This window comes from Lobosporangium transversale (genome assembly GCF_002105155.1).
Source record: "Lobosporangium transversale strain NRRL 3116 chromosome Unknown BCR41scaffold_1, whole genome shotgun sequence".
NCBI lineage: Eukaryota > Fungi > Mortierellomycota > Mortierellomycetes > Mortierellales > Mortierellaceae > Lobosporangium > Lobosporangium transversale.
This window is the reverse complement of record NW_019028979.1, coordinates 1,492,173-1,517,677: the sequence shown is the minus strand read 5'-3', so window position 1 is coordinate 1,517,677 and position 25,505 is coordinate 1,492,173. Positions and strand designations below refer to the sequence as shown.

At 43.0% G+C, this 25,505-nt stretch overlaps 11 protein-coding genes across 11 annotated transcripts; 3 read left to right on the top strand and 8 right to left on the bottom strand.

Moving 5' to 3' along the window:
- Positions 1-200: 200 nt before the first annotated feature.
- Positions 201-2,308, top strand: BCR41DRAFT_344472 (hypothetical protein; the record flags this gene model as incomplete). The annotated part of the gene is made up of 1 exon (XM_022022518.1): positions 201-2,308. A coding segment is annotated over exon 1 (1,814 nt), but the record flags the coding sequence as incomplete, so codon positions are not given.
- A 381-nt stretch (positions 2,309-2,689) lies between these two features.
- Positions 2,690-4,799, bottom strand: BCR41DRAFT_344471 (hypothetical protein). Its single transcript, XM_022022517.1, has one exon. It carries the CDS (start codon positions 4,533-4,535, stop codon positions 2,754-2,756), a length of 1,782 nt encoding a protein of 593 aa, XP_021886722.1. The 5' UTR covers positions 4,536-4,799; the 3' UTR covers positions 2,690-2,753.
- A 1,645-nt stretch (positions 4,800-6,444) lies between these two features.
- Positions 6,445-7,656, bottom strand: BCR41DRAFT_366709 (hypothetical protein; the record flags this gene model as incomplete). Its single annotated transcript, XM_022026241.1, has 1 exon — positions 6,445-7,656. The coding sequence occupies one exon, from the start codon at positions 7,654-7,656 to the stop codon at positions 6,445-6,447; it is 1,212 nt and encodes a 403-aa protein (XP_021886721.1).
- Positions 7,657-8,632: 976 nt separating this feature from the next.
- BCR41DRAFT_391464 (hypothetical protein) lies at positions 8,633-11,209 on the bottom strand (the record flags this gene model as incomplete). The annotated part of the gene is made up of 1 exon (XM_022028357.1): positions 8,633-11,209. The coding sequence occupies one exon, from the start codon at positions 11,207-11,209 to the stop codon at positions 8,633-8,635; it is 2,577 nt and encodes an 858-aa protein (XP_021886720.1).
- Positions 11,210-11,838: 629 nt separating this feature from the next.
- BCR41DRAFT_316558 (hypothetical protein) lies at positions 11,839-13,389 on the top strand. Its single transcript, XM_022021244.1, has 6 exons — positions 11,839-12,032; positions 12,190-12,279; positions 12,403-12,486; positions 12,585-12,667; positions 12,765-13,022; positions 13,129-13,389. Exons 1-6 carry the CDS (start codon positions 11,918-11,920, stop codon positions 13,345-13,347), a joined length of 849 nt encoding a protein of 282 aa, XP_021886719.1. The 5' UTR covers positions 11,839-11,917; the 3' UTR covers positions 13,348-13,389.
- Positions 13,390-13,621: 232 nt separating this feature from the next.
- On the top strand, positions 13,622-15,231 carry BCR41DRAFT_330572 (maintenance of telomere capping protein 1; the record flags this gene model as incomplete). The annotated part of the gene is made up of 2 exons (XM_022021756.1): positions 13,622-14,178; positions 14,288-15,231. Coding segments are annotated over 2 exons (1,408 nt in total), but the record flags the coding sequence as incomplete, so codon positions are not given.
- A 26-nt stretch (positions 15,232-15,257) lies between these two features.
- Positions 15,258-17,013, bottom strand: BCR41DRAFT_366706 (programmed cell death protein 2; the record flags this gene model as incomplete). Its single annotated transcript, XM_022026240.1, has 5 exons — positions 15,258-15,994; positions 16,122-16,293; positions 16,391-16,604; positions 16,688-16,860; positions 16,960-17,013. The coding sequence occupies 5 exons, from the start codon at positions 17,011-17,013 to the stop codon at positions 15,258-15,260; spliced, it is 1,350 nt and encodes a 449-aa protein (XP_021886717.1).
- A 632-nt stretch (positions 17,014-17,645) lies between these two features.
- On the bottom strand, positions 17,646-19,817 carry BCR41DRAFT_344467 (hypothetical protein). The gene is made up of 4 exons (XM_022022516.1): positions 19,118-19,817; positions 18,733-18,983; positions 18,365-18,585; positions 17,646-18,267 (listed from the first exon to the last, which is right to left on the bottom strand). Exons 1-4 carry the CDS (start codon positions 19,770-19,772, stop codon positions 17,808-17,810), a joined length of 1,587 nt encoding a protein of 528 aa, XP_021886716.1. The 5' UTR covers positions 19,773-19,817; the 3' UTR covers positions 17,646-17,807.
- A 271-nt stretch (positions 19,818-20,088) lies between these two features.
- On the bottom strand, positions 20,089-21,704 carry BCR41DRAFT_330569 (ornithine carbamoyltransferase). The gene is made up of 4 exons (XM_022021755.1): positions 21,197-21,704; positions 20,970-21,103; positions 20,474-20,859; positions 20,089-20,376 (listed from the first exon to the last, which is right to left on the bottom strand). Exons 1-4 carry the CDS (start codon positions 21,579-21,581, stop codon positions 20,121-20,123), a joined length of 1,161 nt encoding a protein of 386 aa, XP_021886715.1. The 5' UTR covers positions 21,582-21,704; the 3' UTR covers positions 20,089-20,120.
- Positions 21,705-21,896: 192 nt separating this feature from the next.
- On the bottom strand, positions 21,897-23,157 carry BCR41DRAFT_418118 (thioredoxin-like protein). The gene is made up of 4 exons (XM_022029585.1): positions 22,752-23,157; positions 22,552-22,639; positions 22,361-22,434; positions 21,897-22,231 (listed from the first exon to the last, which is right to left on the bottom strand). The coding sequence occupies exons 1-4, from the start codon at positions 22,987-22,989 to the stop codon at positions 22,056-22,058; spliced, it is 576 nt and encodes a 191-aa protein (XP_021886714.1). The 5' UTR covers positions 22,990-23,157; the 3' UTR covers positions 21,897-22,055.
- Positions 23,158-23,346: 189 nt separating this feature from the next.
- BCR41DRAFT_297851 (26S proteasome subunit RPN7-domain-containing protein) lies at positions 23,347-25,330 on the bottom strand (the record flags this gene model as incomplete). Its single annotated transcript, XM_022020464.1, has 5 exons — positions 23,347-23,904; positions 24,000-24,410; positions 24,511-24,645; positions 24,760-25,073; positions 25,183-25,330. 5 exons carry the CDS (start codon positions 25,328-25,330, stop codon positions 23,347-23,349), a joined length of 1,566 nt encoding a protein of 521 aa, XP_021886713.1.
- Positions 25,331-25,505: the final 175 nt, after the last annotated feature.

Genomic DNA, 25,505 nt, shown 5'->3' with positions numbered 1-25,505 from the left:
ACAATTTGCCAACGCATGTTTCTGCGGTGATAACAGGAACCTTAACCACGAGAGACATTAAAGAGTGAGAGCCATCCATCTGGTACGGACATGAGAATCACAAGAGCGAGCGGCGCTGCAACCAGTCCTTTTTTAATCCGTTCCTCTTCTACTGCATTCTTTTTATTCGATTCGTTCTCGCTTTTTGCTCTCCCCCCCTTTTTTTTTTCTTTCTTTCTTCCTCCATCTTTCCTCCTCTCTCCCACCTCACTTCTCTACCCTCTCCATCAACTCCCCAGGACCATCAATTATCATCGGAACTCCGACTTGCTCATTCAGTCCGTTCCTGATACCAAAATCTTTTCTCTCTCTCCCTCCATACCCTAGTTCACTTGCTCGCCTTTAATCGTTTCTTCTTCCCCTTCCTTTACTCCTCCCTCGTCAATTGACAGTAATAAAGACCACTCTCTCTAATGCCTAATTAATTTACTCCAACAAAAAAATGACCTTCACAAAGAAAAAGTCATTGGCCTCAACGGCCACACGACTGCTCTCGACTGCGGCAGTGATCGCCCTCCTCTCTTCATCAACGATGAATGTAGTGGAAGCCAAAATCACCTGTGAATCACCCTCTTCTGGATCTTACAAAGTTGGAGACTCAGTTAGCCTATCGCTTAGTGATAATGGTTGGTGGCCCAAGGCGAAGGATATCCACTCGGTCACTGCAAAAGTTAGTTGCTCTGGTGGTGGCGAAATTGCATCATTTGGAACTTCGAATGGTGGGTCATGGACTATCCCCGAGAGCGCGTACAGCTCATGTAATGGCCAAATCTATATTGAATATTCTGGCAAAGCCTATGATGTCTTGCATTGGGCAGCTGTCTGGAAATATACCGCCACCTGTGACTCCATCTCCATCTCGGCTCCACCACCGCCTCCCCCTCCTCCTCCTCCTCCTCCACCATCACCACCACCAACCAAACCTCCACCCACCCAACCACCGACGCAACCACCTACACAGCCACCTACACAGCCACCTACGCATCCACCCACGAAACCACCAGTGGAACCACCGGTAGAACCACCAAATCCTTCAAATCCTTCAAATCCGGATCCCCCAAAGTCTAGTCCAGAAATACCCCCTACTCAGCCGACTCCAGCACCTATCTACACAAGTACGGTCATATCCGGTACATCAACCATAATTGCAATCTCTACAACTGCCCAGATCACTGGAGTACCCACAGGAACATCCACGACTTTTGACCCTAATGGAACTCAACTCCCTGGATTGCCACCGATGGAAAGACCAGACACAGAGAGTCAAAAGTCTTCCAACACCAATGTGCCTGCGGCCGCATTGGGCGCTGTCGGAGGCGTCGCCGCCTTGGCTTTGATTGTCTTTGGGTTGGTCATGACTAGGAAACGCAAGAGGATGCGCCAGGAACAGCAAGACCGTTCCGACCTTGTAGGAAATCTTGAAAAGCATGGCTACGCCTATGATTCAAACATGGTCACTAGCGCAGATGATGCTTCCATGCCGAGCTTACATCATGCCTATGGTTCTTCTGCCTCTGGACTCTATGGCGCTAATAATGGCAGTGGTTTTGGTGGGAACGGGAGCGGATACGGAAACGGAAACGGCTATGCACTGGCAGCGGCCGGCGCTGGCGCTGGTGCTGCTGCTGCTGCTGCTGCTGTTGGTGCAGGAGCCTATGCCCGTGATCACCAAGGTGCTGATCCTAATAAGCGTATTAGTGATCAGAGCCTTACACTTTTGCCCTTCCCTGTTCCCTCTGCTACCAATGAGGCTCTAAAGAAACAGTATGACCTTGTGAATCGATTGTCAGTTTCAAGTCAAGAATCATTGGATGGACCTTCTGATGCTGGGGCGATTGCTGCGGCTGCAGCTGCAGTAAATCATCAGCTATCATTGAAACAAGAATTTGAGGAGGAGGAGGCAGTTGCTGCTGTTCTTGACAAGTCTAGTGATGATGATGATGACGAGGAGCTTTATTATTTGCCTGTCGGCTCTCCCAGTCAAACGTATCTCTCTGCCCGTGACTCCCCAGTGACGGGCACTGAGAGTGTTGTGGCTCCCACAGGGACGCGATCATCCATGACTACTTCTGCTTATGAGACTGTCCCCTCAGGATCCGAAGCCTATGCCGACTCGCCTGCCATGTCGGTCCAAAGCTTGCAAAGTCAAGACATTGCTGTGCCTTCTATCCCTCCCTCGGACTGGCGATTGACAGGATCTGGACGGCCTGAGAGTAGCCATATCCGAGAGTTAATTCGAAACGTATTGGATGATGATTAATAAAGCTCTTTTTTTTTATTTTTTTTATTTTTTTTTATAATATATTTGTATGTGTCCCTTTGGAGTCATTTCGTCAGGGTGTATGATTATTAAAGTTCACCAAAAGATTTTCCAACAACTTTATCTAAATTGTTTAATTGGATTATGACACTTGGTGTGCCTGGAAATGAGGTGGGGGGGGTCTGCTGATGTAAAAAAAGGTTTATTTCAAATATTTGGTCATAAAAAAAATTTTTTTTTATGCATATCATACAAGTTTATTGAGAAAAAGATTTTTTTTTTTTTTTTCTGGGAATGATAGATAATATATACAAAACAATACCCACGGTCGAGTCTATGTAAAAGGAAAAAATAAAAGAGGGAAAAATAATAATAAAAAAAAAAAAAAAAAGGTGATGGAGCCTTGATATGGTAGGAAGATGAAGAGGAATGTGACAAAGTGAAATTATTATATTTAAAAGTATGAACCAGGCATGTCACCCTCAGGGGTCTTGGGGGGAGGCTGGAAGAGTTTTGAACCATAGCGCACTGAAGGAAGTCTGTACATTCCACGACCACCCTCCTTAGCCTTCTGCTGTTCGCCCTCCTCAGCCTCTTCTTCTTCAAGAATACCGTTCTGGAACAGATTAGGAGGAGAAACGACAGTGGGAGAAGCACCACGAGAGTTACGGCGGGAGCGGGAACTGTGCGAGCTTGCAGTGCTCTGAGAACTCATTCGTTTGATGGATTTGGAAGGACGAAGAGGGCGAGCACCAATATGTTCTTCATCTTGTGAATCTTGCGACTGCTCTTGCAGTTCCTGGAAAGTCTGGATGTTATTAAGCATTTGCTGAGCACTATGTCTCTTGATCTTTCCAAAGAAAGAGTCTCGGCTGGCATTGGTCACAAGGCGACTAGCCCTCAGCTTGACAACAACCTTTTCCTCAGTATCCTCGGACACAGGCAAGGTCTCCTGAGAGTTGTTACCACGAGCATAATATCCAATAGTCTCGGCACCGTAAGCAGAGGTAAAATCAAGGTCATCGTAAAACTCTTTCTTGGGATCCAGCGCGCAAGTAGAGGCATTGACCAGGGTAGGGCTTCTTGGAGGGTAGTAACCAGGCTTCTCAATGCAACCACGTCTGGGTGCAACTCGTCTGGAACGGGAACGGTAAAGCCAAAGACCAGCAATGGCTACAAGAACAAGCAAGGCGCCAATAACGCCGCCAACGATGATTAGAGTACGCTTACTCTCATTAGGAGCAGAGCCCGAAGCAACGTAATTGGTTGTCCAAGCACCGGCCGACAAATCATAGATGAGTGCAGCATCAGCGATGGTAGCAAAAGAGGCGCCACCGATGACAATGAGTTGGTTGTTGGAGGCAGCACAGGCAGCACCTCCGCGGGCGTTGTCCAGTGCAGCATCACTGCCTTTGGACCAGGTCATTGAAGCAGTGTCGAGAATGTAGATATCGTTGAAGGCCTTGTCTTCCGTAACCGAGTATCCGCCAAACAGGACCATCTTTGAGCCGCCATTGATAGGGACAAAGCAGGCTCGGCCACGCGCAGAGGGAGCAGTGCCAGTGGTGCTAACAGTCTTCCAGCCATCTGCTGGACTGTAGGTATGCAGGGTATCGGTAGTGGTTTGACCGTCAATCAGGACCATACTACGAAGAGAGCTGCTCCAGGCAGCGGAATAAAAGGTACTCTTGCTCAAGCTAGAGTGCATCTCAATGTGATGGGCCTTGGCAGATTTGGGATCTACGGTCAACATCATGGTGGAATCCGAGGATGCATTCTTATATCCATTGGGGACGTAAACAATTTCAGATTCAGGGTCTGTGACAGCTGTGAGCCCGATATCATTGTTAAGATTGTGAATTGAAAAGTCCTTTGACCAGGCATCTGTTTCAGAGTTGTAGAGGTATCCGGCGTTGCTAGTCAGAACAATCCAGCTACGACCATCTGCAGAGGAAGCGCTGGGCATGTAAGGAGAGCTAGGTCCATCAGAAAGCTTCTTGATGGCAGGCTCAGCTGTGGTCCAAGAGACAGACAAGTCGAGTTTAAAAGTAGGAGGGAAAGTAATTTTTGAAGTGGTGTCCGAGACTGCATCGTCGACAACGTACATGGCTTGGCCATCGACGAATGCACTGGTATATGCTCCAGTATTAACTGGAAGATGAACTGCTGCATGAGCAAGACAGGACAAGGCGGTGAAGCAAAGAAAGTATGCGAGTATTGTTGAATGCGGGGCCATTATGCTGTATGCTCAGTATGAATATGTATAAAGAGAAAAAAAAAATAAAAAAAAATAAAAAGGAAATATAAAACTGTACAAGTTGGGACTGGGGGATCCAGAAAGGATGTGGTGATGGTAGTAATAAGTGATCGCGATGATCGTGATGGAGAGGAGGAAGAGATGGGGGAGGGAGGAAAGAAGTCGTAAGAGGAGACGAAGAACAAAAAGAGGAGGGATGAGTCTTTTTGTTTGAATATGAGTTGAGTGAGAGAATAAAAAAAAAAAAATCGAGAGAAGGGGAGGGGGGCAGGAAAGGAGGCCATCATATATATATGCCTCCAGGTAGAAGAGCAGAAGCGGCTGGCAGCCCTAATATGGACCCATTGATGACTAGATGGAAACTATAGTAATTTAATATAATGGATCAATGTGAATACTCATCTCATTGGTTGCGTGTTGATTAGACTATGGAATGTCCTAGTGTTTAGGCAATAGTGTTTCGTTATTTGATTTGAATCTTTGGATTGTTTGTGTCTGATCACGCCCCTGTTTCATGTTCATATCGCGACTAAAATCTTTCTTTTCTGCCAATGCCATAACCCAAATGCAGGTTAAATGCTGTAATATTTTGTATTACATTTCCACAAACCAAACAGTCCTCTTTAAACTGGTCCAGGTGTAATTTCATGCATGGTGTAATGTTGTATTACTGTATATACTTGCTGTATTTGCTGTATGATTGTGTTACTGTATAAACTGTACAACTGCGTTACTGTATAAGTTATATACTATATACTGTTTAAACCGTACAACTTTGTTACTGTATAAGCTGTATAAGTTGCATAACCTGCATAGCTGCATCTGTTGTATTCGCTGTATATGCTGCTGTATCGTCCACGCCACCCACTTTTATTTTGGAAAAAATTACCTTGGTCTGGCACACAAAAGGGGTGCTACAAAAGATCTCACATGGGAGGCAATTTAATCTGATTTTTTGGATTTCCTTTTTGCTGACCACACGTTAAATTCATGGTCTTGTACAGAAAAGGCATTTAGTGCCGAAATTGCCAGTAATTAATTGATGGTGATACAAGATTTTTTACCGCTCCAATAGCATTTAAGCTTCAATTCGCTGTCTCTCCCTCTTACTCGTTTCTCCATCCCAGATCAACAAAAAACGTCAGGTGCAGGGGCAACAAAAAAAAAAAAAAGGGAAAAAGTTCACACACCAAAGGGGGGCGAAGGTGGAGTGGAGGAGGGAGGGGGGGGGGACCATCACCTCATTTTTTCATCGTTTCGCTCTACTACGACTTATTGCTCTCGACAATCTATGGTAATGCTAATGCACACATACACACGAGCCAGTAAGAGGAGAACTGACGTACTTCAGTATCAGAGCCCTAAAACATGGCATGTGTAGATGTGCTATACTAACTCAGTATACACATATCTATATCCTCATCATACTCTTTTTGTCCGAAGGGTTTCCCGTCTGAAGATTAATGTTTATTGAAAGAAAAAAGAAAAAGAAAAAGAAAAGAAAAAGGCCTGGCCCCAATCTCATATTAAGGACATTCGTATCGTCTGTATAAACATGAACAAAGGGGCATCTTTCCAGAAAACTGATTGATTAATCTGTAATGGTGAACAAAAAAAAAAAAAAAAAAAAAAAAGCAGGTCGGGTACTGATATTGAATGCATATGACAAAGAAACCCTAGACTAATGTTGTTTAAACATTATTACGGTTTTATTATGCAGGGTATTAATTTTTTTTTTTTTGTTTATTTTTCGTGTTTCCAACGTGCAACGTTTTGGTTTGGGTCATGATCATGATAGGAGGAATTCTTCGTGTATTTTACAGGAGGCGGGGCACAAGCGTGTGTGTGTGTGTGTAAGAGGAAACGCAAGGGGGGAGGGAAGAGGAGTCTAAACTAAAGTGGTCTTTGAATCTGCATAACCATAGGAATATGTTGTCTGGTAGTCGTCAAAGCTGGCTGGATAGTGGTTTTGATAGATCTGAACAGGTTTTGGGACGCGTCGGTGGTAGATGGCATAAGCAATGATGCCTAGAAACATTATCCCTCCAAACACGCCTCCGAGCACAGTCCCGATTTGGTACAACATACGAGAATGACTATTGGCATCTATCGGTGCAGGAGTATTGTATCGAGAGACCCAAACAGACCTCTCCAAGTTGTATACGATCGTAACTTTACTGGGAGCCGCATCCTGGGTAGAGTTACTTGAAATCCCTCCCCAGACAATAAAGAAGTCGTTGGAAATGGCACAGGCAGCAGAATCGCGACCATTTGCTTCGTCCACATTAGGTCCTCTTGTCCATACTAGCGAAGCTAGGTCCAAGACATAGATGTCGTTAAGGCTTCTATGCTCTGTCCTAGAGTACCCACCAAAGAGTACTATTTTAGAGTCGTCATTCATAGGGAGCAGACAACTGGAGACACGAGGAGATGGAATATCGCCAGTAACGTTCAAGTGGGTCCATCCATCGGTGGTACTATAAGAGTAAAGAGAGTCGGCCGATTCTGAAATGAAAACCATACTCTTACGAGAAGCGCTCCATGCTGCAGAATAAAGAGATGATGTATTGAAACCCGACGGCATCGGTACAGATCCAATTTTTGTAGTATTCAGGTTTACAGTCAGCATGGACATTTGGTTTTTTTCAATGTGTCCATTTGGGACATAGATCATGCCAGTCTCTGGATCAGTGATTGCTTTTAGGCCCATTTCAGAGTTGATTTTGCTATTATTGTGTAGAACTGTACTCCACGTCGAATTCTTGATATCATACAGGTAACCAGTTCCATTTACGAGAGCGAACCAGCCCTGTCCATCAGCTGTGAGTGTACTAGGCATGTCCCATGAAAGGGGACCATCGGGGAGTTTCTGAACAATAGGGTTAACCGCGTCCCAAGATTGTGAGAGGTCGAGCATGAATGTTTGTGAATTGACAGATTTGTCTGCTGTATATCCCCCAAGGATATATAGTCCTTGAAGTTCTTTAAATGCGCTGGCGGATGAAGAGACGACCACTGGTTGAAAATCTTGAGCGTGGACAGATGGACTGAGGAAGAACACACTCAACAAGAGCATGGAGATATGTGCAAGAATAAGCATTGTGCCGCTGGAAAGGGATTGGATGATAGCAAGGTATTATTTAATGTCGTCACAGTGCGAATGTGACAAAATGCAAATAAGAGAGAATATGGAAATATACAAGGGGCGTGCGTAAAAGAAAGACAGGTAAAGAGGGTACAAAAATAGAGATGGAGAAAAAAAAAAAAAAAAAAAAAAAAAAAAACGACAGAGAAATTAAAGGTTAAAGGTCATAAAAAGAGGAAAAAAAAAAAAAAGTTGAAGGAGAATAAAGAAGGTTGCCAGGAAGGATCGATTGGTTTTATACTATTGGAATTATGACATTATTCTGGCGCCTACAAAAAGGTAAAAGAGGATTAACATTCGCCTCTGGCAAACAGACGCCCTTGGTCAGCAAATCACCACAAGAAAATCAACATCAAATCAACAAGAGCATCACTGAGAGCGACGAAGTAGAGTTGAAGAAAGAAAAAAAAACAAAAACAAAAACAAATCCCTTTGAATATCTGTTTAAATTTATGTGAGCATCATGAAAATGCACTGGAATGTGGATTGTATGACAAATGCACACTGCGATGAGAAGAGTGAAAAATGTGATACTGGCTTGCCTCCTTGTGTGACCTCCTTGTTTCATGTTTGTACTTGTTTTGAATTTTCTCTCGTCGCATCATAAAAGTATATATATATCATGAATACCATGGTTCTGGACCCTGGCGCTGAGCACACGAGAATTTAATATACATATAAATATATACAATGCTTGCTGTTTTCATTGCTAAATGGTCACAGGTTGGCGCAAAGCAAGAAATTAAAAACTTCAGTGTACAGCGCCATGTATTCTAGCTATTTAAACATATTTGCCCTTAATGTCAATTTATTTATATTTATATTTATATTTTTCTTTTCTTTTTTTGTTGATCCTCAAACAAAAGAGACCATCTAGGCTCCGTATACTCATAACCGTGATCAACATCAAGATTTATGTTTAATAGAAAGACTACCTTGCGATGCTGTTGCTATTGTTTTGCATTAATTCCACGCGTAACTGCCCTTCCATCGCCAAGACTTGATCGTTCAAACAGAGAGTATTTGACCGATCCTTTTGAGCCTTGGATGGATGATCCAATTCTTGCTCTTCATGTATATTCGCGAACAATTCTGGCCATTCATGTTGGAGGATCGCTAATGTGTCATCCATCCGTGCAAGCGTTGAAGACAAATCCTCACTAGAACGAGCTGGTCGGATAGGATGGTTCCTTACTCTTATCGTCGTATTTCTACACTCTATTGCGCTTGCACCTGCAATTGTTATTGTACTTGGAAACACACGCCCATATCGCGATTTTTTGTCTGGGCGTACGCGTGAATGAAAAGAAGGTGACTGTGATGAAGTTTTGACTTTTACTTTGCCAGAAGCGATGATCGGAGGTTGTGTTTTATGGATTAGTGGAGCACATAAGATGATGGGGCTCGACTGCTGTGTATTATCCCGTTCAAATGCTTTATTGGTGCACTGTCGCTTTCGTGCCTTATATCCTTGTCCCGGTATATCGGTGCTATAGTTTTGAATTGTTTGGTGGATGGAGTCAGAGAAGGTTGAGAGCGTTTTCTTTTCATGTAAAGCAGTTACTTCTACTTTGGTGCTTAGGCTTCCGATGGTGTGGTTGCGAGTGGCTGGTTTATTTGTAAGGGTGGTATTTAATGGATTATCAATGCAAGCTGTGCTAATAATGATAGGATCGACAGTGCCTGCGTCATGGTCGTGCGGGTGTGGATCAGGTACCTCACTGGGCTGGACGCTGGTCGATATGAGTTTTGGAGTGGATAGATTACGACGCAGTGATGGCGAGAGAAATTGTGTTGTCAGTTGTGGGGGTGTTACAGATGTTGCTAAAGAAATAGAAGCAACAGGAGGAGGGGGAATTGAATATGATGGTGGAGGCTGAAGAGTAGATGGTGAAATGGGCAGTGAAGGTGATGAGAGCTGTAGAGTTGGTAGCTTATAGAAGGCCTGCAACCTTGGTGGGGGAGGAGGTGATGCTTGCCGACGATAAGTACGTTGACTATTGGTCTGCGACCAGCTCTGCTTGGTTGTTGGTGAGGCTACAGGGCCCGGCAGTATGTCTTTCTCTACATCTTTAATCGGCAAGGGCTCAAGAGTAGATATTGGTGAAACTGATAATTGGGACGATTGAAATTGAGGATAGAGCTGGTGCTGTAGGTCATCAATGTGAGCCAAGAAAGGCGCTGAAGTGGTGAGCGTTGTTGATACTGGCAAACAAACACTTGACAACTGCTGCCGCTGCTGGTGTTGGGCATGAACATTACCAGTGACACTCATCACCATTGCAAGCTTGCGAGATAGGTCATCGACAGTGTCATGAAGCGTGTCCACGGCTTTTACTAGCTCCTCATGAGTCATTTCATCTGCTGCCCGTGGCTGGGTGGCACTCTGAGCCATTAATATAGACTTTAGTTCATCAGATACAGTGGGAGTATTATTGGGGCAGAGTAGGACGCTCGAAGACGGCATGAATGGTTCATCAGTGCAACTCTTCTTTGAGATGCTCTTGAGGTCACGTATATGGCTATTCGTCGGCGGAGAAGGTCCTAAAAATGCAGACGGACAAGATCCGGTCTTTGTCATGCTTACAATTGACCCCCTCAATCTTTTGATTACATCGCTTGAATATGATAGTCCCCAGCCAGACTCGCTTCCTGAGCCCTTCGCAATTTGTATTGGGATATTGGCTGAAGTAGGAGTAGGGGTTTGGCTTACAGATGATTTCTGTTGATTATGCTGCTGCTGTTGCTGCAATTGCAAATACTGAACATATTGCTGTGGTAAGGATGTAAGCTCGTGTGGTCGCGGCTTGGAGGATGTCCAATAAGCTGGAGGTGGGCTTGAGGGCATACTACCAGATCTGGCTCGTGTGGTACCCATCTCTGAATTGTAACTGGTGTTGCCTGAGCTTTTGTTGCTCTGATGATCGCCCATTGAGGTGCCTGTCAAGAAGCTGTCTGATTCTTTGGGATCGCGATGATTGTCCAGTTCAGTTAATTCATGGTGTAGATAATTCTGTTTTTCCTGGTGTTTTGGTGGCCGATCCTTCTTTTTACTCTGGGTTTCTGGGGCCACTGGCGATGGGGGAGGTGGTGGATAGTAGTAAAGTGTTGTGGTTTCGAGTTCCTCACTGCCGGAGACGGTAGATGAATCATTTTTCGCATTGAAGCTTGAATGCAAAGTGGTGCTGCTTGCAGTCGATGTGGCAACGTAAGGCTGAGTCGAAGCCTTGGGAGTGCCTTGTTCGTTGCTCAAGCTGAGAACTGATGTTAGGAGACTGTGAACGGAGCTATTTCCACCACCAAGCCCAAAGATCGACCGTGCGATTTGCTTCTTGTTCGGAGGTGTGGCCAAGATTGAGGATGATGGGATGTTAGTATGCAATGCAGGTGGCGGTGGTATGTATGGTAAATCCGTTGAGGAGCCTGAGGTAGTAATTGAGGTAGATGTCAAGGCAGTGTTTGTGGACCTGGACAGTTTGAACAGCTTGGTCCAACTTTTAGTCTTCATTTTGATGATTAATTATAATGGAACTAGAGCCAAGATCAGAGCTTTGGAAAGTTTTAAGGAAGAACAAGATAAAGATAAAAGAGGTTGAGGAGAACTCAGAAGGAGCTTTTTTTAATGTTCTTTGTGAGAAATGCAGATCAATGTCCATTTATTTATCCTTCATTTGTTACACATGGGGTTGATGCACTTTTTATACATTTTTTTTTTTTTTTTTTTTTGCATAAAAGTATGAATAAAAAAAGATGCCTTCTATTTCAAGCATACCCACAGGCCAATGGAGACATTAAATGAAAAGGGGCGATATGCAACGGCTAGTGTATGCATTTTTGCAAATCCTTCCTGTCTTTCAAACGCAATTGTTATCTTTATTATGTTGTCTGTTTTTTTTCTTTCGGCTCGTGGCTGCACATCCTACAATTGGGTTACCGTACTTGTTGCTCGCTCAGCCATTTAACCATCCATTACTCTTACCCGTTTCAGTTTTAGTCTAGGACTCGGAGAGCGAATTATGCACTTGTGGGGAGTATACTTGTTTTTTTTTTTTTTTTTTTTTTTTCTATGCATTACACAAACGCGTCTGTGACTGGCGCAAAGAACACTCCAGAAAAGTAGCCAATGGTGCACACATAAAAAGGCAAGACATCTCGAAAAGAAAAAGATCTACAATTCATTCAATCTTACACATTTACTTCCACCTATTTATTCATCATGAGCGACCTGAATATCCCTGAAGACTACCTTCCCGTTGTCGATGGATTGCTTTGGAAGAAGATCCTTCGTGAGGGTTCTGGCGATTCCCCCACAAAAGGCTCGAATGTTACTGGTAAGGGCCTGAATTTCAGTGTTTTAGTGTATTGAACAGCAACGGTAGATATGATAGACAATGATTATTATACAAAAAATCACTGGTTTTTTAAGAACGCACAGTAAACTGCATTCTCACCTTCCATGCTATCATGATCATTTACCTTTGAGATTAGTTCATTATGTTGGAACGCTCTTTAGCAACGGCGACAAGTTTGACTCTTCGCGCGACCGTGGCTCTCCTTTCAACTTCAAGCTCGGCGTTGGTAAGACATTTCTTCAGAGGTTGATGATTCAAACATATCAATTGCAAATTAGCTGCTTGAGTTAGAAGCCCGATACCATTTTCCTCATCTCTTTTATTTATTTTAATTTATGCCATTCATTAGGCCAAGTAATCAAGGGATGGGATGAGGGTGTCAAGACAATGAAGGTTGGAGAGTTAGCAGAGCTTGTGTGTGCTCCGTCATATGGTACGTAAACCGCCTGGTCATCTTTTTATTTGAGATAGAATGAAGACATTGTGTCTGATATTCTAAAATTTTATTCGTGGATTAATAACCAATGTCAGCTTACGGTGAACACGGAAGCCCACCAAAGATCCCTGGAAATTCGACTCTTAAATTTGAGGTCGAGCTGTTCGATTTCCAAGAGGTATATATCATTGCCATATTGTTCATTCTCAACGCGCTAAGATCCATATATCAAACTCTTACACATTTCTCTTTTTCCTTGTTGGTATTATATTTAGTCTGCCGATAATCCCAAAGCTAAGTTGGCCCTTGCTAAGAAGAAGAAGGACCAAGGAAATGAATCATTCAAGGCAGGAGATAACGCGACGGCTGCAAAGGCATATAAGGAAGGTGCTGATGCACTTAAGGATTTTGAAGGCGCCACTGAAGAACAGATTCAAGAGGCCACGCCCCTCAAGGTAGCTCTTCTCGCCAACTTGGCTGCTGCTTACTTGAAACTGAACGAAAACGGAAAGGCTGCGGAAGCATGTCTGCAGGTATTGTCACTATGCTTTACTTTTAAATTATCGATTTTGATTTCGTTCCGTAACATATTGCTCATACATTTTCTTTTTTTTTTTTTTTTTTTTTTTTTTTTTGTAGGCCTTGAGCAGCCAACCCGACCATGTTAAAGTCACCTATCGTCTCGCACAGGCATATCTGGGATTGAGTGAGTTCGAAGATGCCAAGAAATATGCTCAACGTGGATTGGACCTTGCGCCTGGTGATACTACGTTCACAAGTTTATTGTCTGTGATCAGCTCCAAACAAGCTGCCTTCAAGAAGAAGGAGAAGGCTGCATACAGCAAGATGTTCAGTTAAAAATCTACTGCTAAAATATTACAATAAAGACAAATTTACTACAAGCCACGGAGGTGAGGTTCTCGTTTCAACCTTCTTTTGCAGGGAGGGACGAGCTGAGCTTTATCTGCTTCTCTATTCATTAGTGCTCCATTTTGCATCAGCCTTTTCACTTTAGTTTGTTCAAAACACGATAAACACTTTCTCTCTTTTTTTCTTTCTTTCTTTCTTGCTTTTCTTTTCTTTTCTTTTTCTTTTTCTTTTTTTTTTTTTTTTTTTTTTTTTTTTTTTGCAAAATGTCTTCAAAGGACGACGACGTTCTTCAGTTTCTCGACTCGCTTGATACTGCGCCCACAAATAAGACCGGAACTGGCTCTTTAACTCATGACTCCGACGGCACTTCCCATGCTCTGAATGTGCCCTCGACTTCGGATGGTGTTGCTGGAAACGGAGCCAATCCACAGGATGAGCAATCTGTTCTCGACTTTCTAGACGAAATCACTCAGTCCGCTGCCTCATCTACCACTGGGTTGGACTCCAAGGTTCAGTCACCTACAGGTTCACAAGGAAAGCAATCGATCTATGACGCGTCTGCGGCATTGCCTTCAAGGTATCTTCAGCAACAGCAACAGCAACAACATCAGCAGCATCAACAACAACAGCAACCGCAGGCACCAGTAGATACAAGGTCATCGTGGCTAGGTAGCTTATGGTCAACTGCTTCTGAGGCCGTCAAGACCACACAGACTGTAGTCCAGAGTTCAGTGAAAGCGACCATGGAGAGTCAGGCTACTAAGAATTTCGAGAATCGCGTCAAAGGCTTTGTCAACGCGGAGAACATTGGCAAGATTGGTAAGTTGAAAATTTTTACAAAGAAAGGAAAAGAAAGAAAAAGAATGGAAAAGAAAAAATAACTCAGCTCCATTTTTATTTTATTTTATTTTATTTTATTCTCCAAAAGGAAACGATATCAAGTCTTTGACACTTAGTTCCATGACTGCAGTCCTGGACGTGGTAGCACCACCGATAGCAGAGCATGAAATTGTTGAGGTTTGGCTTGCACATGATATGGTTGGTTACGTCGGTCTGGAGTCGATTGTCTACAAAGCTTTCTCCAAAGTAATGGAGCAGACTGATGGCGGCGACGTGGTCGTCCATCAAGGTGCAGGCACCACTAGCCCAGGATCAGAAGATATCGCACCTGAGGATCGACAATTGAACGCTTGTGAAGGCTATGAACAAGCTGTCAAACTCGCGAAAGCCAACATTGAACATTTGGTCAAGTCACACTACGATGTAGAGAAATACCAAGGATCGGCGCCTACTGCCACCAAGAATCCCAATACAAATGCATCCGTCTGTCCTGTTTTTATGGCCATCCAGCCTTGCCGCGTACCTCGTCATGGCTTCAATGCTTCAAAGGCTGCTGATGCTTCAAAGGGCTCAGAAGGTGAAACCAGCAGTAAGGCCATGGACAAAGATACATTCCTCACATTCGTCATTGTCCTTCACGACCCCACCCATAAGCTCAATTTTGAGTCTTGCTCGCAGAGTATGCCTGCTCAATGGTTATTGATCCCTTACGAAGAGAATGAGTGGGTTGAGGATAGGATGGTGGATTGTATCCGCCTTGCTGTCGGAGTAATTGCACAGGACTATGTCTGGACGAGGATGAAGGGCGATGAGATCCAAAGACTTCAGATCTTGGAGGCTGAAGCACAAGCCAAGCAACAACTATTGGATCAACAACAGAAGCAAGAGCAGGAAGCCAAAGCTTCGGGGCAGGGTGCATTGAATACTCCTAGTGGTTAGGTAAAGAGTAGAGGGGGTTTTTTTTAATGCTTGTTATCTAGTTTCGACTGTAGCCGTTTTCATCATCAAATATAACAGAAATGTTTCACTCGAGTTTATGTGTATTTAATAAGCTTTTCTTAGTCTTCAAACTGTACTAAGGCGACTTCTTCAAAATATTTAACCTTTTGTGAATTATTATTGCTATTGTCATCATCCTCGCCTTGCATCGCTGCTGCCGTGGCTTTCTTGCCAAAGCAATCCTCCACGCAGCTGTATACTAGAACAGTGCCCCATTCCATTCCAATATCAAATACTTGAGCTCCTTTCCGTTCCTTTAAGCTTTTCTTCTCTTCTTCGGAAAGATACTTCTTGGAGGTGACATCCAGTAGCGACAATAAATTAGGCATCAACTGAAACTCAAATCCTCTAGGACCTTTACAGCTTGGACATCTAGGGATTCTGTGCGCGCTGGGTGTAGTATGCTTGGAATGAGAAGCAACATTTGGAGGTAGTAACAAATGTGCAGTACGATCCGAATATGAGAATAGGAGAGGCACACCAGGGAAATCGTAACGAACGCATTGATCTGGCCATGATTGGACGCGCTTTGTAAATTTCTTAAATGCTTTATCAACCCCTTTGGGAAGAGCCGCCTTCTCGTATGCTTCGCCGCTCCAGGTGGCGGCTGAAATGCTATCCTCACCATCCTCCTCGCTAGCATCATTCCTATTTGCGGCTTCTTCTAAAGCCATTAGGTGGCTGTATCGTTGTGAGATATCGTCGTCCAATGGATGTGAATCTTCCAAGACTTCCTCAGTAATGTAGAGGTAATATGGGTCAAACCCTACTGGATTCTCAGGCCATGTTGAAGGTTCTGAAAAACAGAAAGAAATACAAAAGTGAGGATCAGGAAAAAAGTATTTGCCGTGTGTAGAAAATCGGGTTCATTGGGTAATGGGCAAATGGGTTGTTTGTAGAATTTGCGATTTGTACGTATGTACCTTCAACAGTGTCGTGTTCCTCTTCTGATTCGCTGGATGATTCTTCTGTCGGGGTAATAGCTGCAGATGCAGCGCTTGCAAAGGATTTGATAGTAGTACAAGGTGGAGTAGTGATAGGGGTTCCAGTTCCGAACCCTGGAGGCGGTGCGAAAGGATTTATATTGTTGGTGGTCTATGTTTAAACAATATATTGTCATATAAAGGTGTCAGCCGAGGTTCAAATATAGTCTTCTAGTATCCTTTCCAATTTGACTACATTGGTAACCTACAGACGCAAAAGGATTGTTGAATGCTACGCTTGATCCACCAAAGAGTGTACTTCCCATATTAGTGGCCCCAGATGTTGCAAAGGGATTGGCTGCTAAGAGCGGCGCTCCAGATGTTGATGCTGATGTGGTGACAGGGGCTACTGAAAGCTTTGGCTTCTTTTCTAGTTTCCGTGCATATTCAGGGTTTAACTTAAGTGCACGGACAACTCGGAAACTAAGCAAACCAAAGAGAACGTTCCAATTAGTCAAAACGATCCCAGAAAACAAAAGAGATGTAATTCCGAGACAGCAGCTTACCTGCCCTCCTTGCGCATGCAAAGTCGTTGGTTGCAAGCCCATACATAGACTACACGGTCATATGGAGATTTTTCGAGCGGGACATAGGCTTGCAGTAGGAGGTACATATCCTTGCCGCATGCTTTGCATATTCCATACTTGGATGGCGCAGGCACATCTTGATCTAACCAAGACTAAGATAGTGGTGATCACAATGAGGATCAGAAATTAGACATGCTAAGAAGTAAGATAGAGATGAGTTCCAAGGAGTAAGAAATCTTGATAAAACATACTGGGATGCCGCCAATTTTTGTAATATATGGGTCTGTGTCGTCCTGGGGATCCATGGGGGAATCTGGCATGCCTAAGAGGACCGGGTCGGCTGATTTCTTTGCTGGCGCCTGTACTGAAGTTTGCGCTGCTACTGCTGAAGATCCAGTTGTTTTAGAACTCGCCTTGGACTTCTTCCCGCTCTTGTGGCTATTGCTATTGTTATTGTTATTTTTGCTGCCGCCATTGATACTGCCGAGGCCTTTCTGCCCAGCTATTGACGATCCACCAAGGTTCAAGGCCTTGAGATTCGATGTCGTTTCTGTCAGCTTATCTACTGTATTATTTTTGTTGCGGTTCCCATTTCTACTTCCATTTGCCTTGCCATTAGGTACTCCTGTGTGTTTCTTGTCCATGGTCATGGTAATTTGTGAAATGAATGAAAGAGAATATAGAATAGGAAGGACTCTTTGGTCAAATAAAAAAATTAAAAAAAAAAAAAAAAAAAAAGGTGACTGTCCTTACAACTGTTTGCACAACAAACAATAGAGCTACAAGTATATTTGTATATCAAGTTCCCGCCAACTTCTTGATTGCTATCAGGTTGACATCAACATGCAAACAATCTTATGAAGGCTAGTGCCGATAGCTGGGCCAAGCCCTCAAGAGCTTCGCTTCCTGGATGATTTCGAAAACGACTTTTATCAACAGTACATATTTTATTAAATTGATATACAAGCTATAACAGCAATAAATGTGAAGAAATGGGAAGATAAAGAAGTCCGAGAAGCATGCGAATGATATTACTATTTGTCTTCGGTTACAAAAAGCGTTCGAGAAAGTGTTCACTTGTCTTAAGAGAGCTCATGTGCTAAAAGAGTAAGAATGTAAAAACAACACACAAAATGTGGCAGAGATTAGACGGAATGCCTATTGCGTCCACAAAATAGAGGCAATACAGGATAAGGACAGCATAAAGTCTATACCATCCACGCAATCTAACGTCTGCTTCATCATCAGACTGATTCCCAGTTGTAGAAGAGGAACTCGCTGTTGTCGGTTGAGTTGAGGTTGTGCGCGAAATTGTTATGGGACGGTACGTCAGTGGATTGAGCCTCACATCCGGAACGATCCCAAGTCCGTTTTGAAACTGATGAAGGATGCTTGAAGACGAAGAACTTGGATAATACTCCTCTCCATCGTCATTGACCTCCTCCTCAGATCCTTCTGTAGAAGAATTTCCTGAGCGTGCAGATAATAACTTTTTATTCCATTTGGGATCATTCATGTCTACAAGTCGGACATAGTCAATGAATAGCCCTGATTTCCATCTAACAACGAATAAACAATCAGAAGTAAATATCTAGTAAATAGTGGAATATGCTGTGATTCCCATAATAATAAAAGATATTTGCCTATAATCTTTACCCTTCAAAGTTACGGATCTGCAAAAATACGTTTTGAAAATCACCCTCAATAACCAGATCTCCAGGTAATTCAAGGATTGTAAACCTCTCTTTAAACAGCCTTCTAAATGGCCTCTTGTGAGCTTTTTTAGAAATTTGAGAATCAGTCTGATCCATAAACTCTTGTATATTGCGAGGCTTAAAACAGATGGTTTCTAGCCGATCGTCAACTGCAGTCTTATCCTATTATATTGAGGGAAAAAAAAAAAGTTAATGCTCAGTGTATATTTCTCGGTATTTATGCAATTTTAGTCTAAGCATAGACGGGAACAAGAGATTGACAAAACCTTATCTTATAATCTATTCAATTGAATATATATATATACATACCTCAAATCTGTTGAATAGTGCTGCTCGAAACTCTGAATTGATTATCGGTGCATCACTGGTAACTTTGACTCGCCACTGGACCTTGTATCTTCCAGGGGGAACACCATAGAACACACCTTGAACATCCATCCACCAAACTGAAGAGAGCTGTGCCAATTTTCCAAACTCGCTGCTGCTACTCTCTACTATCTTCCAGTATTGGTCGCCTAAATGACAAATGTACAAGTCTTCAGCGGGAAGAACAACACGAGCTAGCAAAAATAAAAAATAAAAATTTGTGAGACCAGGGGTTATTCATGCATGAGAAGTACCCGGTCTACATCAAGTACACCTGACCCGAATCTGGGGAAACAATCTTGAGCATGACGAGCATTGTAACACTTACAATAGTACTTGTATAGTTCAATAAGTTGCCTCTTGCTGAGTTCGTTTGTTTTGCGGAGATCCACTTTTCTACATTCGCTGGGCAATTCCTTGGCATTCTTATCGACATCATCGTCACCATCTTGATCACCTCTACTATTGCTATCTTCATTACCATCATCACCATCGTCATCGTCATCATCACCGCCATCCGTGCTTCCACTTTCACTTTCTCGTCCTGCAGGATCCTGATGATTATGATAAAGGTGGTCATAATAAACTGTCCCCGGCAAGTCGCTATTACCAACACGAGTAGACTGCTCTGGTGTTGATGGCCTTGTTGAAGTTCTGGAGGAAGAGTTGCTCGCTTGTCGTGACACGTCCTTGCCCTTGGCCGCTCGACTATGACTTTTCAGATAATCCTCAAGAAGGCCTTGGCCAAATCTTTTGATAAATCGCTGGTGCCAGACATAATGGGAGTCAGTGATACTGTAGATGACCCGGTTGGTTTGGATGAAGCTGGCAAAGTCTCGAGTGCTTAGGTGTATAGTAAGCTGCATGATCACCTCTGCAGGCATATCAGTCAGAGACAAGGGAGCATTACGGTGAGAGGTCTTAACAGTTACAACACTATCATTTCCTTCATTCGAGTGGTGGGTCGAGCCTTGGTCATTCATGAATGAAACCTGTGTGTGTAAGAAAAAAAAGTGTAAGGAATGAATGAAACGAATATGTTGGAATCAGAGTGTGGGGGAGGACACTTTATATTCTTTAAAGTCTGCTCTCCCTCATGCACAACGACGCAATTTGTATCGCAGCAAGCGCTAAAGATTCACGTTGCCAAGGGTCACGATTTTAGTACACATATTTGATTCGTGAAAAACGGAATTTGCTCACTGTCAACATGTCAACAGCAATATTCATCTCTGTTTGAGAGGGAGTCTGAAAATCTTTGCAGATCTATGCAGTAGGTTACTAGTTTATTGGATAAAACTACTGGGGCCTTTCGGTGTTTGAATTATGTTTTAGAAGCCCTTGTGCACTAAGAGTTGGTTGATGCAGGCCAAGATTGTCCACTTGCGGTTTTCGGCTTCTTGGAAGACATGAGAGCGAGGGGAGTAGAACACATCGTCTGTGACTTCCTCCTGCTTGCGTGGAAGACAGTGCAAAAACTTCCAGTCTGGCTTTGCTCCACTTGACTCGATCAGCTCGGTTGTCAATTGATAGCCTGCAAATGCCTGAATGCGTTGTTTCTTTTCTTCTTCTTGACCCATGCTGATCCTATAAATATTGGGAGACAATCGAAGTATCGTCAGTTAAATGGCAGCGTAAGATTTTATAAAGAAGGAAAAGTGAATGAGTGAAAGAAAAGCTTTACCAAGTGTCTGTAACAACAATATCGGCTCCCTTTATTGCCTCTTTAGGGTCGTTGTACACTTCCACATCTGTTCCTGCAAGTTTTGCATTATTCAATGCTTGTTTCAGAATATCAGCATTAGGTTCATATCCTTTTGGTGTCGCCATAGAGATGTGCATTCCAACCTTAGGGAGCTGTAACATCAGTGAATGCAAAATGTTGTTGCCATCTCCCACCCATGCCAGTTTCAAGTTTTTGAGGGTGGTCGCAGGTGAGATCGTATGAGGTTCAGAACCCTTGGGTGTGTACAATTCATGCAGAGTCATCAGATCTGCAAGGATCTGAGTTGGATGATAGAGATCTGAAAGGGCATTGATAATTGGTACTGTTGAGTATTTAGCAAGAGTCTGTAAGAGGTAGAAAAATAAAAGAGACGTTTGAATGGGCCATCGCAATTTTCATAATACCATCCTTCGACTATAAGCTAATAGCTCTCAACATCTGGTTGAAAGCTTACCTCAATCTCTGAATGTGCCCCTACACGAGCCATGATGCCGTCCACCATGCTTGACACGACTTTACTCGTGTCAAGAAGCGACTCATTCACGCCCAATTGAATATCCTGTGCACCTAAAAACATGGCGTGTCCACCTAAACAATTGTAAAGGGATTAGTCAAGGTGTTTTCTACTGGTTTGATACCTTTTTTTTTTTTTTTTTTTTTTTTTTTTCCTTAATCACACACCTAAATACGTAACGGCAGTCTCGGTAGCAACACGAGTACGAGTTGAGCGCTTCGAAAACATTAGCGCCATGGTCTTTCCTGCCAAAGGAGCGCCACTAGCTTTTCCTAGTACTTTGGCTTCATGCTTAAATTTACAAGCGCTCTGAATGATATTCGTCAACTGTTGTGGTGACAGATCATTGTCAGTCAGAAGATGTGGTACTCCTGTCACAGAAGGTACATCAGCGGTGGAATATGTCTTAGATTGTTTATTGCAGTCCTGACTGGATGCATGAATGGATCGAGCAAGCACTGAGGCCGAGGCAGACGAGGCAGTCGAGATGGCTGTTACTGGTGCCTGAGTAGTTGCAACAGTGGTGGAGAGACGAGCCAATGATTTGAGCATGATGGATGATGGTGATGAGGTGACTATAGAAACTATAAAAAAAAAGAAGGGGGAAAGAGAATAGCGCGTATGTTGGATGTAGTGAAATACAAAGGAGGAGAGAATGTGGCAGGAAGCAGAGTATGTAGCATAAAGCATAAAGTGAAGAGGATGGGATCTCCCAGGGGAAAGGCTTTTTTTTATATCCGATTCGATCTGCCGAGTCATGGTGCATCCGAGCGCATCAATCTGCAATAACAGTCACTAATTTTGGAATTTTGAATTTCTCCGGTTTAGAGTTCAAGGGTCATTGATCATCATTATGATTGTTTATTACATCTCTCCAATTCTTGATAAATTAGCTTTATTTGGTTCTCGTTCATCCTATGCTTTTGCAGATAAACCTTCCGACATTTAGACGCGATGTAAGGCCAACAAGCACTGCAGCGCAAAAACGTTGTAAAGCTTGAAATTGAAACCAAGTCCTAGATCCAATTACTGGAGCATTGGTACTCCCAGTTTCTGCAGCCTAGATTGCAGCTGATCCTTGTCCTCCAGGGCTTGCAAGTTGTCATTTCCTCCAATTGGCTCACCATTGATAAAGATGGATGGGAATGTAGAATGTCCTTTTGCTAGCTTTGTCAATACAGCTTTGATCTCTGTACTCTTCTCTGTAACATTTTTTTTTTTTTTTTTTTTTTTTTTTTTTAAAAAAAAAGAAAAAAAAAAAAAGAAGGGGAATAAGCATATGTTGAAATATACTTTGTGCAATAGATGCGTTTTTAAGTTCATTAACTCACCCTCCAAGTCTACTTCAAGGACCTGAATGTCATTTGTGTAGCTGCGGAGGAGTTTTTTGGCAGCCATCGAGTATCTACAATATATACATTTATATCATGAATTGAAAGGTGGAGATGGCCATTATTGTTTTGTTTTGTAGTCAATAGCCGTTTTTTTTACATTGCAATTGAGACTCTAAAACGATCCCTACGGGCAATATGACTTTGAAAACACCATGATACGGTTGCTATCAATAAGTCCTTGAATTCGCTTCTCAAGTAATGATACTTGTGATGTTCCTAACCATCGGTTGTTTAAACAGGTAATAGTTTGATGGTTATTTTTTTTCTGATCGCCCAACACTTTGAATCAAGATTGATTGTATTACATCCATTCCAAACGTATCAGTACCTGACCGATGGTTGCTGGATATGTCCTGTGTAATATCCAAAGGTTCACCCTCCCCATTCAGATCAACACGGTTTTGTACATAGCCTCCTCCGCTGCCCAAGCGTTTGGTCGTGCCGAAGAATAGATAGTATATGCCGCACAGCAAAACTAACAGTAAGACAAGCCCTCGAATGCGACGTGAACGAGAGAAACCTGTCACCATAGAGACTGGTTTTGGTTTTGTCGAAAGGCCCTCCATATTTTGAATTTATTGGTAGGAAGAATGCGACAACACACTAGAATGAGAAAGAAGAATGAATAAAATTGATGATTAAAGAAGGAAAAGAGAATGGGAATGAGAATAAGAATGAAAATGAGATTGTATTAAAAAACTGCATTGACTAGCTACAGTGGTTAATACATATCCCTGTAATTGTAATCGCATGATTTATAATCTCAGGGTTATCAATCCAAGAATTCACCTAATCATCACTGCCATTAATTTTTTCAGTGTCACAGAAGATGATTTTTCATGCAAACATTCTCTTTTTTTATTTCGGTGTCGACCTTTCTATCAATATGGGATCACGAAGAAAAATATTCGCCAATTTATGCATTAAGCACGATGACGGTCCCGAGAAAAGTTGCTCAAGAAACTTGATACATTAGATCTGGCGTCTGCAAACATGGGGGCATCACGGCCGGGACGTCCACCATGGCGCATGTGGGGAAAAACTGGTCCTCCAGGACCTAGGTCGTAGTCATCATTTCCACCGGGTCCTGCACCAGCACCTGCGGGGCCTTTTTCTGAGGCAGGGCTTTTTACAATCAGTCCATTGTTGATCATTTGGATGCGCAGTACGAGCCCCTTTGCTTCACGTTCATAATCTTGACCCATAACCGCAGTGCGTTCAAAGATAGCAGAGCGTTTGTTCGTTTGCTTAGCCCACAAGATTTTTTGCTGTGAATCAATTCTTGCTTCGATCTGTCCACCAATGATTAGCGATACCAACTCCTTCTCCAAAGCAGGAACTGTGGTTGAGAAGCTCTTGGCCATCTTTGTTAGGTCAACCGTCAAAAACGGACTTGTGAACTGAACTAATGCCTTTTTACGGATATTAGTATACAGCGCCTCAACATGAGAATGCAAGTGGATGTCCAGTAAGTAGTCATTCTATGAGAAAGAGCAGAAGTACAATGATAACTCGTTAACTTTCTTTTTATAAAAAAAAAGAGGATTTCTTGTTCTATTGTCATCTTAGTGCATACCCTCCATTTCTCCATGATATCCAGACAAACCGCATAGTTGGAGTTATAAAAACCTTGGATCAAATCACGAATATGAGGCTCCAGCTCAAGGTATTGCCGGAACCCAACATTATCAATCACTAATCGCTTTAGCTCGGCTCTACTGAAGCTGGCTAATGCACAGAGCCCTCCATAAATGGCAATATCATTTGCGGAGATAACATCCCCATATTGATGACCTACAAGTTCCTCTCCAATGGAAAGGAAATCTCGCGCGGCAGAGCTGTATTTGCTTTGGTCTAGATTAGCAAGGCCCAAAGCTGCCTTCAGCTTGGCCTTGATTAAGTCCTTATCTTGCGCTATCTCAGGCGTCGTCTCTGCCTTGACAACATAAGTAGACACATGTGGGAAGTTGCCGAGCTCAATACTGACCTTTATTTTATTGTAATTGAACGAAGCAAGAGGAAGTAATGGTCAGCAAACAGATGCCTAAGGAGCATTAGAGCTTTATAGATAACCCGTGATGACTTACCTTGATAACATTCATGCACAGCTCGATGATGTGCTTGGAGGTAGTGCAATAGTCACGAGTCCGAGAATAGCATCGATGTGCACTCGCCAAGTCTCCACAGTCGTAATAATGGTTACCGAGTTCAATGTTTCCCATCTAATTAGTCATAGATTGTGTTCGTTTTAGCATATCGGGGTCCTGTGAAGGGTAGTCAAGCTACCATAGGGAAAATAGGTTGCTTCATGCAAAAAAACTTAGTCTTGGACTTACTCGAATACTCTCCTTGATAGAATTGCGCTTATAATTTTTAAGTTCACCCTCTAGCAAGTCTGCCTGTTGTTTAGCCTTTTGCAACTGGCTATCTGCCCAGGCCTTGTCAACATTCAAAAGCTCAGGACTGACATTATTGCTGCCAGGAGCCCCAGACTTGACCGCCTCGTTCAGTTTTTTGACCAGATTAATATAACGAGAAACGTTGAGAGTGGATGTATTACGTAGCTCTGTAATCGCCAGCTTCAGGGCATCAATTTGTAGAGAAGGGCAACGATCAGCGATGAATTCAAGGCGATTCACCTTAGTATGGCCTTTCGAGGATCAAATAAAATAAAAATAAAAAATCAAGGCTGCTCAGCATCGTATGTTGTGAGTGAAAACTAAAAAGGGCCAAAAAAGTTGGGTATTGGTGAAAATTACCTTTATAATTGGCAATATAGGCGTCCAAGTCCATATTGTTTGGTGCATCCACTTCAACGACTTTGACGAACCTCTTCCGTTTCGAGTTGCCATTACTGTCATTCTCTCCTGTTGCAATATTGCCACTAGCGCCACTGTCTGCAGTCATGGTAACATTGGACAATGAGGATGGTGTGCCTGCAGTGGACTGACTGTCAGGATACATATCACTGTCCATGATATTGTTCGAGTTGCTACTAACAGTATTATCTGTTTCCATTATTCTGGAATGAGGTGATGAGATGGCTGTTGTTGTATGTGTAAAGCTGCGGCCCACAAACGCG

Coding starts and splice junctions, on each gene's coding strand:
- BCR41DRAFT_344471 (XM_022022517.1), bottom strand. CDS start 4,535: ATGGCCCCGCATTCAACAATACTCGCATACTTTCTTTGCTTCACCGCC.
- BCR41DRAFT_316558 (XM_022021244.1), top strand. CDS start 11,918: ATGAGCGACCTGAATATCCCTGAAGACTACCTTCCCGTTGTCGATGGA. Junction 12,280..12,402: donor CAACTTCAAGCTCGGCGTTG/GTAAGACATTTC, acceptor GCCATTCATTAG/GCCAAGTAATCAAGGGATGG. Junction 12,668..12,764: donor AGCTGTTCGATTTCCAAGAG/GTATATATCATT, acceptor TATTATATTTAG/TCTGCCGATAATCCCAAAGC.
- BCR41DRAFT_344467 (XM_022022516.1), bottom strand. CDS start 19,772: ATGAATGACCAAGGCTCGACCCACCACTCGAATGAAGGAAATGATAGT. Junction 18,586..18,732: donor CACTATTCAACAGATTTGAG/GTATGTATATAT, acceptor TCAATATAATAG/GATAAGACTGCAGTTGACGA. Junction 18,268..18,364: donor CAGATCCGTAACTTTGAAGG/GTAAAGATTATA, acceptor ATTCGTTGTTAG/ATGGAAATCAGGGCTATTCA.
- BCR41DRAFT_330569 (XM_022021755.1), bottom strand. CDS start 21,581: ATGCTCAAATCATTGGCTCGTCTCTCCACCACTGTTGCAACTACTCAG. Junction 21,104..21,196: donor GACTGCCGTTACGTATTTAG/GTGTGTGATTAA, acceptor ACAATTGTTTAG/GTGGACACGCCATGTTTTTA. Junction 20,377..20,473: donor ATTGTTGTTACAGACACTTG/GTAAAGCTTTTC, acceptor CAATATTTATAG/GATCAGCATGGGTCAAGAAG.
- BCR41DRAFT_418118 (XM_022029585.1), bottom strand. CDS start 22,989: ATGGAGGGCCTTTCGACAAAACCAAAACCAGTCTCTATGGTGACAGGT. Junction 22,640..22,751: donor ATCCAGCAACCATCGGTCAG/GTACTGATACGT, acceptor ACCGATGGTTAG/GAACATCACAAGTATCATTA. Junction 22,435..22,551: donor TTTTCAAAGTCATATTGCCC/GTAGGGATCGTT, acceptor TATATATTGTAG/ATACTCGATGGCTGCCAAAA.